The 9858-nt window shown below is 41.8% G+C and overlaps 1 protein-coding gene across 1 annotated transcript in view; it reads right to left on the bottom strand.

The window, feature by feature from the left end:
• Positions 1 to 9858, bottom strand: part of PSMD11 (proteasome (prosome, macropain) 26S subunit, non-ATPase, 11) — a 52566-nt gene that overhangs the window by 12484 nt on the left and 30224 nt on the right. The window contains exons 4-5 of the mRNA XM_011992870.1: positions 6369 to 6440; positions 5907 to 5969 (exon numbers count right to left, since the gene is read on the bottom strand). Of these exons, the coding sequence (XP_011848260.1) occupies positions 5907 to 5969; positions 6369 to 6440 (135 nt within the window). The remainder of the gene's footprint in view (positions 1 to 5906; positions 5970 to 6368; positions 6441 to 9858) is intronic.

Genomic DNA, 9858 nt, shown 5'->3' with positions numbered 1-9858 from the left:
GCACTCCAGCCTAGGCAACAAAGCAAGACACCGTCTCAAAGAAAAAAGAAAAAAAACTCTACATCAATTCCATCAACTTAATGATGAGGTCAGGAAAGGATAAAGAACCTGCTCTGCCAGGCACAGTGGCTCACATCTGTAATCTCAACACTTTGGGAGGCCAAGGCGGGCAGATCACCTGAACCGAGGAGCTCAAGACCAGCCAGGACAACATGGTGAAACCCCATCTCTACAAAAAATTAGCCAGGCCTGGTGGCACATGCCTGTAGCCCCAGCTACTTACTCGAGAGGCCGAGGTAGGAGGATCACCTGAGCCTGGGAGGCTGAGGCCACAGTGAACTGTGACAGCGAAAATGCACCGCAGCATGCGTGAGAAAGTGAGACCATCTCAAAAAAAAAAAAAAAGGCCGGGCGCGGTGGCTCACGCCTGTAATCCCAGCACTTTGGGAGGCCGAGACGGGCGGATCACGAGGTCAGGAGATCGAGACCATCCTGGCTAATACGGTGAAACCCCGTCTCTACTAAAAAATACAAAAATCTAGCCGGGCGAGGTGGCGGCGCCTGTAGTCCCAGCTACTCGGGAGGCTGAGGCAGGAGAATGGCGGGAACCCGGGAGGCGGAGCTTGCAGTGAGCTGAGATCCGGCCACTGCACTCCAGCCTGGGCGACAGAGCGAGACTCCGTCTCAAAAAAAAAACAAAAAACAAAAAAAAAAAACAAAAAAAACCTGCCCAAAGTCCCCATAGTTAGCAATGTGAGAGCTGAGATTAGATGAGAATCCAGGTCTCTGACCTCCCAGCTCAATGTCATATTGCCAATATAAGTTCCCAAAGGAGTTAGAGACCCAACTTAAAAGGGACCTGAAAAACACATACTGTACGATCTTTCTTCCGTGCTTCTCACCACCATTCCAGTCCTGCTATCTTTTGGAGCTACAGGAAAAGGCCATGTTTATCCTCCATGACATCACATGCACATGTCAGGGAGTTGACCTAAACATCTCTAGACTGCCTGAATGACCTGTTTTAATAATATTAACTACTTTAAGATAGCTTTTCTAAGCCTGATAGTTTTATATTTATGCAACTGTCATGGGGCGGGGGAGACGGAATCCAACGTCTTATATTCTCATTTCAAATATTTATCATTTATGGATGTGCTTTTGCCTAAATGCACTCAGTGTACAGCTCTCACATTAATGCCAAATCCATGAACTCAATTATACATGGCTAAGCAGTATTTCAGACTGATATACCATATACCATATATATGACTGATATACCATAGCTGACCTAACCAATCCTCTACTGCTTAAGAAGTTGAGTTGCTCCCAATGAGCTTAACTTTGATTGAACCTGCTACTACTGCCAACCTATGCTATCACTTGGGATAACATAAAAATTAGTTCTTTCCAAGCTTGGGAGGCATCTAAACCCTAAAATTCTCTATTTGTGTATATTAGCTCTACTCTGCCCCAGCCCTTTAAGAAGTTACAGAACTGAGCCCCATCCATTTGTTTACCACAACTGCTTCCCAACATCTTTCACATCAAGATACATGTAGAAAGTATTTGGCACACTAGAGTCAAAGGACGACGCTGCTGACACATGATCCCAAGAACTCAATACCAGCAGGAGCCTTCTGACTTCACCATTTATTGAGTGATGCATCCTTTTGGCCTATCCAAAAAACCTCCCACTTTGGGTTTCTGGGAATCAGATCCTTTTTCTACTACTGTTAAGTATAGAGGCCTCAAGGAATATCTGTTCTTCTCTGTAGCCAAGGGAAGTCCCTTCAACAACCCAACAAACTATTAATGCTGCTAAATTAAATGAGACACATCTCCATTTCTCCACATCTCCCAGTATAGAGGGAGAACAGGCCAGACACAAAAATATGTATGATTAAAAAACAAATAAATAAAATAATCCCCAAGAACCAGTATACTGCTTTGCTAAACACATTAGTTAATAGGGGCCATATCAGCACTCTGAGTATCATGGATGGCACATAAAGTTTATTGTTAAAAACAGAAACAGGCCAGGCACAGTGGCTCACGCCTATAATCCTAGCAATTTGGGAGGCAGAGGCGGGCGGGTGGCCTGGCCAACGTGGTGAAACCCCATCTCTACTAAAATACAAAAATTAGCTGGGCATGATGGCAGGTGCCTGTAATCCCAGCTACTCGGGAGGCTGAGACAGGAGAATCGCTTGAACCCAGGAGACAGTGGTTGCAGTGAGCCGAGACTGCACCACTGCACTCCAGCCTGGGCAGCTGAACAAAACAAGACCCCATCTCAAAAAAACAACAACAAAAAAAAAACAGAAACAAAGGCCAGGCATGGTGGCTCATGCCTATAATCCCAGCACTTTGAGAGGCCAAGGTGGAAAAATTGCTTGAGCCCAGGAGTTCAGGATCAGTTTGGGCAACATGGCAAAATCCCATCTCTACAAAAAGTTAGCTTGGCATAGTGTCACGCTCCTGTAGTCCCAGCTACTCAGGAGACTGAGGTGGGAGGATCACTTGAGCCTGGGAAGTTGAGGCTGTGGTGAGCTGTGATTGCACCACTGTGCTCCAACCTGGGCAACAGAGTGAGACCCTGTCTCCAAAAAAAAAAAAGGTAAAAACAAAATCAAAAACTAGACTGTCACTCATTCAACACAAACATTAATGAGGGTCTATCATGTGCCAATTATTACCATTTTACAGATGAGCTAAACATAAATTAAGTAACTTGCCCAAAGTCACATACTAGAAAGCAGCAGAACAAAATGTCAACCTAAGAAAGCCTGATCCTGGATCACTACATCCCTGACAGATGAGGCAAGTAGGCATTATCTTTTACAGATGAGAGGTAACACAAGCACTTAATTAAACTAGACTTCTGCCTCCAATTTCAACATTCCTTCAATAATGATGCCTCCAGTAAAAAAAAAAAAAAACTGCTGAATACAAAAGAAAGTATTCCACCTGCCAATCCATGGCTTCCTAGCCCCACACTCACACACTCTATCAGAAAACCACATACCACACTCAGCTGAAATCGGGTTATCATTCTTCAGCCCTGATTTGAAGCCCTTTGGAAAAGTCAACCAACTTTACAAAGATCTCCAAGAGTCAACAGACTTGGGGTTGGCCAATCCCAAAGGAAAATGCTACTATTCTGAGTAAGTGGCTAAGAGGAAAGTTAAGGGAGTCTTCTAAGTGCGACCTCTCTAAGTTTGGTTCTAATAGTCAGATTGCCTGGTCTAGTACAGATAGGTATGTTCTTAATACATTTTAGGCAGTTAACAGCAGGGGAGCTGCCAGTTAGAAAGGTAGCTTTCAAATTGGTGCTTTGAAGAAGCTAGAGCCAAATCAGCCAACTTTATTCTCCAGCCCCAATCCCCGATTCCTTCCACCTATAAATAAGACGAGCTTTTTTTTTTTTTTTTTTTGAGACGGAGTCTCGCTCTGTCACCCAGGCTGGCGTGCAGTGGCACGATCTCGGCTCACTGCAAGCTGCGCCTCCCGGGTTCATACCCTGTCTCTTATACACATCTAGATGTGTATAAGAGACAGCGACAGAGCGAGACTCCGTCTCAAAAAAAAAAAAAAAAAAAGTGTTGGGGAGGATATGGAAAACTGGAACCCTTATACAATGTTAAAGAGAATATAAAATGGTGCAGCCACTTTGGAAAACAGCTTAGCAGCTCCTTAAACAGCTCATCAGTTACCATATGACACAGTAATTCCACTTCTAGGTATATACCCAGAAGAAGAACATGTCCACATAAAACCTGTTCATAGCAGTATTCTTAAGAGCTAAAATGTGGAAACAACACAAGTGTCCATCAACTGATGAATGGATAAATACATGTGATATATCCTTACAAAGGACTATTATTCAGCAATAAAAAGGAATGAAGTACTGACACATGCTACAACATAAACCCTGAAAACATAATGCTGCGTGAAAGAAGCCAATCACAGAGAAACAAATATTGTATCATTTCATTTATAAGAAATACCCAGAACAGACAAATCTACAAATATACCAATAGCTTAGTCATTGCCCAGGGCTGCTATTGGATAGTAAGTTTCTTTCTAGGGTGATAAAAATGTTCTAAGGCCATGCACAGTGGCTCACACCTGTAATCTCAGCACTTTGGGAGGCCAAGGCAGGCAGATCATTTGAGGTCAGGAGTTCGAGACCAGCCTGACCAACATGGTGAAACCCCATTTCTACTAAAAAATACAAAAATTAGCCAGGCATGGTGGCAGGTGCCTGTAATTTCAGCTACTTGGGAGGCTGAGGCAGAAGAATCGCTTGAACACATGAGGCAGAGGTTGCAGTGAGCCAACATCGCACCACTGCACTCCAGCCTGGGCAACAGAGCGAGACTCTGTCTCCAAAGAAAGAAAAAAATTTCAGAACTTTTTTTTTTTTTTCTTTGAGAGGGAGTCTCGCTCTGTCGTCCAGGCTGGAGTGCAGTGGCATAATCTTGGCTCACTGCAACCTCTGCCTCCCAGGTTGAAACGATTCTTCTGCCTCAGCTCACAAGTAGCTGGGATTACAGGTGTGCACCACCACGTCCTGCTAATTTTTTGTATTTTTAGTAGAGATGGGGTTTCACCATGTTGCCCAGGCTGGTCTCAAACTCCTGAGCTCAGGCAATCTGCCTGTCTTGACCTCCCAAAGTGCTGGGAATACAGGCATGAGTCACCACGCCCAGTGGAAAACATTCTGAAATTAAGTAGTGGTGATGGTTGTACAACTTAGTGAATATACTAAAAACCACTGAATTACACACTTTAAAAGTGAATTTTATGGTAAGTGAACCATATCTTATTAAAGTTATTTTTTAAATGCTACTATTTGAACCATATGAAATTGCCACTTTTGCAGTCCAAAAATTGAATGTTGGAAACTCTTCAACCTAATAGATCATAAGAGCCATGTTCTTTTGTTCGGAAAAAATAGTCCAGATCTACCCACTCATAAAAAGCAAGCAGTGGCCAGACACGGGGGCTCATGCCTGTAATCCTAGCACTTTGGGAGGCCAAGGTGGGCAGATCACTTGAGATCAGGAGTTTGAGACCAGCATGGCCAACATAGCAAAACCCCATCTCTACTAAAAATACAAAAACTAGCCAGGTACGGTGGCACATGCCTGTAAGTCCCAGCTACTCAGGACGTTAAGGCAGGAGAATAGCTTGAACCTGAGAGGCAGGAGTTGCAGCGAGCTGAGATCGCGCTGCTACACTCCAGCCTAGGCAACAGAGTGAGACTCTGTCTCAAAAATATATAATGATGATGATGATGATGATCCAGCCTAGGCAACAGAGTGAGACTCTGTCTCAAAAAAGAATAAATAAATAAATAGATAGATAGATAGATAAATAAAAATAAAATTAAAAAAAAGCAGGGAAGATTTCAAGGTGCTTAAAGGCCACACAGGAGAAAGGCTTCAGCTGGCCACTCCAGCTTCCAAATATATTTATACCCAATTAATTTCTTGATTTTTAAAACAGATTTTAAGGATATAAGCAGATACAGTAAACAGGACAGCAAGCCAAACATTTCCAATTTAAAAACCTAAATCTGAAATTTAACAGAGTACTATATGCAAAATATAGACATACTTTTTTTAAATTTCAGTTATTAAAATGGAATTGATTTTACTGCTCTAAATTCAAGTAAACTTAAAACTACCCATTTGTCCTCTAAATTTGACAGATTAACTCTAGCCAGTTTTTTAAACTTTCAAATGACATTTTCCCATGACAAATGCAGCACTGTAAGCTACCTTAAAACCTTCTTAGAAGTGGGTAGAATATAAATTATTAACAGGTAATTAATAAGAGTAGCCAGGTGGTTTAGAATACACTCATTTAGCTAGCTGAGATGACTTATTACCAGCTTACTTACCCAAATGCAATGCTTCCTGGTACCTCTTGGTATCAAAGTACAAAGACACCAGTCTTGCCTAGGAAAGAGAAAAGGCATTGATTGAAGGGGGGAAAAAAAAGCCACAGAAAGAAATCAAAGATTGACATCACAGAACTGTTACTGTTAAATACGCAATTTCTGATGATAGCATCAAATTCAGCATAAGAGATGATCTAGCCAACGTATTGTCCCTATTATAGCCAGCAAATGACTGTTAACTTTACCATGTTGTTGCTTATTACTCCGAGCCAAGAAGCAAATCTGTCTCAAAACTTCAATTAGGGCAATTCTCATAAATGGGGCTACCATCAATAATCTTTCGGTATTTAGGTAATTACGAAGTTGCTGAAGATACTTTTGAAAAGGATGGTATTGCTTACATTCACCATCTGTCTCATGCTTAGAGACCTGAAATCAGTACCAATGTAAAACCTACCTCCAAAGCTTGGCGTAAGAAAGTTCTTTTCTCTGATTTGGCCCATTCGATGCACTCTAAACACAGCTCAACCTGCAATAAGAAGAGACAGTACATGCAACATTATGTCCTCAAATTCTTCCCACAAACCATGCTTTGGAGAACAGCTTAAATTCCCTCCTTACGTATTATCCATATTGCTCTATTTAGTGTCTGATCCACAGTATCTCAATGTATAACAGTTATATCATAATGGAGCATCAACTTGGCTTTTTACACATAAAATATCTTTGTGTTTAGATTATGTTTTTTAGGAAAAGAGCTCTATCTTCAAGACTCCTCTTCTACCTACCCAGGAGAGACCAAGAACTTCCAAACAACATGTATAGCTCTGGAATGTAGATTTCTATGATAGATTAGGAATTTTTAAAGCACAGATTTCTCACTGGCTAGAAATAGTAATGGTAATGTATAATACACAGGTAATAAAGGGGAGAAATTCTCATCCTAAGCACTAATGCCTCATTCCTAGCACTTGCTTTTAAGACTCGAAAGGTCCAGCTGGCTTTTTCCCTTTCAGATTCTAAGCAATGCAACTAATCAATTCATCATCACTCTTAAAGCAAACAGGTACAGTAACTTAGCTTGTATTAAAGGGAATAAAAGCTGGTCCAAAGGTAGTGACGATTACAGGCATGCACCACCATGCCCGGCTAATTTTTTCTATTTTTAGTAGAGTTGGGGTTTCTTCATTTTAGTCAGGTTGGTCTCGAACTCCCGACCTCAGGTGATTCACCCGTCTTGGCCTCCCAAATTGCTGGGATTATAGACATGAGCCACTGCACCTGGCCAGCATTTCTTAAGAGAACTTTGGATTTATATAAAAACCTGTTGTATTAGCAGTTAGTTCTCGATTGTTCACAGTCAGTTACAGATTGAGCTCCTGATCTACTCTTTCCCTGCTTCTCACTACTGCACTTTGACTAGTCTTAAAGAAAATATTTTAATAAAAAAAAATAAAAGGAATTAGAATTAGCCTAACACGTAAAAGCGCTTTTAAGCTTTAAAGGCACTCTGAACCCCGACTCCTATCTGCCACCTAAGTAGTGAGGTAAGGTGCAAAGTAACTGACTTAAAGCAGCACTCAATGCTAGACAGTCTAGCACGCCATCATGTATCCCTGACATGCTAGCTTTGACAGAGTAAATATTAAGTACTGCAGATCTTCTATCACTTTGGTTACTGCAAGTTTTATATTAAGGTTGCTAATTAGAGCATAAGACCAAAAGAAATGAAATGAGAAACTGAGCTCTCCAGAGAACTGCTAATACAACAGGTTTTTATATAAATCCAAAGTTCTCTTAAGAAATGCTGGCCAGGCGTGGTGGCTCATGCCTGTAATCCCAGCAATCTGGGAGGCCGAGGCAGGTGGATCACCTGAGGTCGGGAGTTTGAGACCAGCCTGACCAAAATGAAGAAACCCTATCTCTACCAAAAATAGAAAAAATTAGCCAGACATGGTGGTGCATGCTTGTAATCCCAGCTACTTGGGAGGCTGAGGTAGGAGAATCCATTGAACCTGGGAGGTGGAGGGTGTGGTGAGCCAAGATCGCACCACTGCACTCCAGCCTGGGCAACAAAAGTGAAACTCCGTCTCAAAAAAAAAAAAAAGAAAAGAAAAGAAATGCTGTAAGAAGGAAAAACTACAGGGACATAATCCAAATTGACAGGATCTTCTACTTTTACATCCTAAATTCTAGCTCTGTAAATAAATTAACAGATAACATTACACGGTACTCAGAGGATGCACCAGGAAGAGAACCAACAAAACCTTTACAACTCCTCACTGGTGCCCCCTGGTGGCTACCTAATCTCCAACTCTAAACTCAACTGAACTCATAAAAATTCTCTAAAAATAAGACAAAACCAAAAACTAAAATAAAAGCAAGCTATATCACAATTGCAGAGTTTTGAGTTATACTCTGAAAAGCTAAATTCCAAGTAAGATTTTTAATATAAATGGAACTGAAAATATTTCTCTGAATAGTCTTAGCAAAAGGAAATATTAAGTGTTTAGTTCTACATGACTTGGAAGGGTAAGAAATGCTCCCCCTACCCGCCGCAAGTTTTACCCAGCGAGATTTTTCAAAGGACACAAAAATGAATACCTGGGACTTAGAAATATTCCTCTCTAAGTTATATTTCAATAAATCATTTACCACACCCACCTACCAAAAAAAAGAATGCCTGGGCTATTGATTCATTAGTCTAGAAGAGAGCTTGGTCACTTAAATTATATCGCTAATTAAGAAACAATGAATTATACTCCTGCAATTAACCTGCCTCCATTTCCCTGATAGTCCAGATATTAAGTGATTCACCTAAGGTGAACTGACGGGTAACATCAGAGGATTTGCCAGTAAGAGAACCAACAAAATCTTTGTAACTCCTCACTGGAGCCCCCTGGTGGCTACCTAATCTCCAACTCTAAACTCAAGTGAGCTCATAAAAATTCTCTAAAAATAAGACAGAACCAAAAACTAAAATAAAAGCAAGCTGTATCACAATTGTATAAGATGAATTTACCTAAGGACTACTAGTCAGTTAATATCTGGACTATCACATATATCTGCTGCTGGCACCAGAACTTGTGCATAACTGCAGCACTCTATCTTAACCTAGCCTTAAGTTGAGGTCATCACAGGTGTTTCTCCTACAGCAAGGATTTTTTTTTTTTTTTTACACGAACTGGATATCTTTTTTTTTTTTTTTTTGAGATGGAGTCTCGCTCTTGATGCCCAGGCTGGACTGCAACGGCGTGATCTCGGGTCACTGCAACCTCCACCTCCCGGGTTCAAGCACTTCTGCTGCCTCAGACTCCTGAGTAGCTGGGACTGCAGGCGCCTGCCACCACGCTCAGCTAACTTTTGTATTTTTAGTAGAGAGGTTTCTTAAAACATGCTATTGTGGGCTGGGTGCGGTGGCTCATGCCTGTAATCCCAGCACTTTGGGAGGCCGAGGCGGGCAGATCATGAGGTCAGGAGTTCATGACCAGTCTGGCCAACATAGTGAAACCCCCAATACAAAAAATTAGCTGGGTGTGGTGGTGTGCACCTCCCAGCTACTTGGGAGGCTGAGGCAGGAGAATCACATGAACCTGAGAGGCAGAAGTTGTAGTGAGCCGAGATCATGCCATTGCACTCCAGCCCGGGCGACAGTATGAGACTCAGTCTCAAAAAAAAAAAAAAAAAAAAAAAGTGCTATTGTGTTTCAGTTGGGTAGACTACACCAGAAAAGTTGCCCATAGGCTACTCCCTATAGATTCCTGGAAGGTAAGGTTAATTCTGCAAGTTGAGTTCACTATTTGGCAAGAGTCTGGTTCGGTCTTCCTTCCCTCCTCTTCACCTTCCTTTTCCACTCCCCAGCCCTTGCCCACCAACCCATCCTCACTCACTCCCCGACTCACATGCCCTCACTTTCTAGGCTCCAAACCTTGCATTTATTTTATTTT

Source organism: Mandrillus leucophaeus, unplaced genomic scaffold (assembly GCF_000951045.1).
Source record: "Mandrillus leucophaeus isolate KB7577 unplaced genomic scaffold, Mleu.le_1.0 Scaffold419, whole genome shotgun sequence".
Taxonomy (NCBI): domain Eukaryota; kingdom Metazoa; phylum Chordata; class Mammalia; order Primates; family Cercopithecidae; genus Mandrillus; species Mandrillus leucophaeus.
The sequence above is the reverse complement of the archived record's forward strand: the minus strand, read 5'-3'. Positions and strand labels throughout refer to the sequence as shown.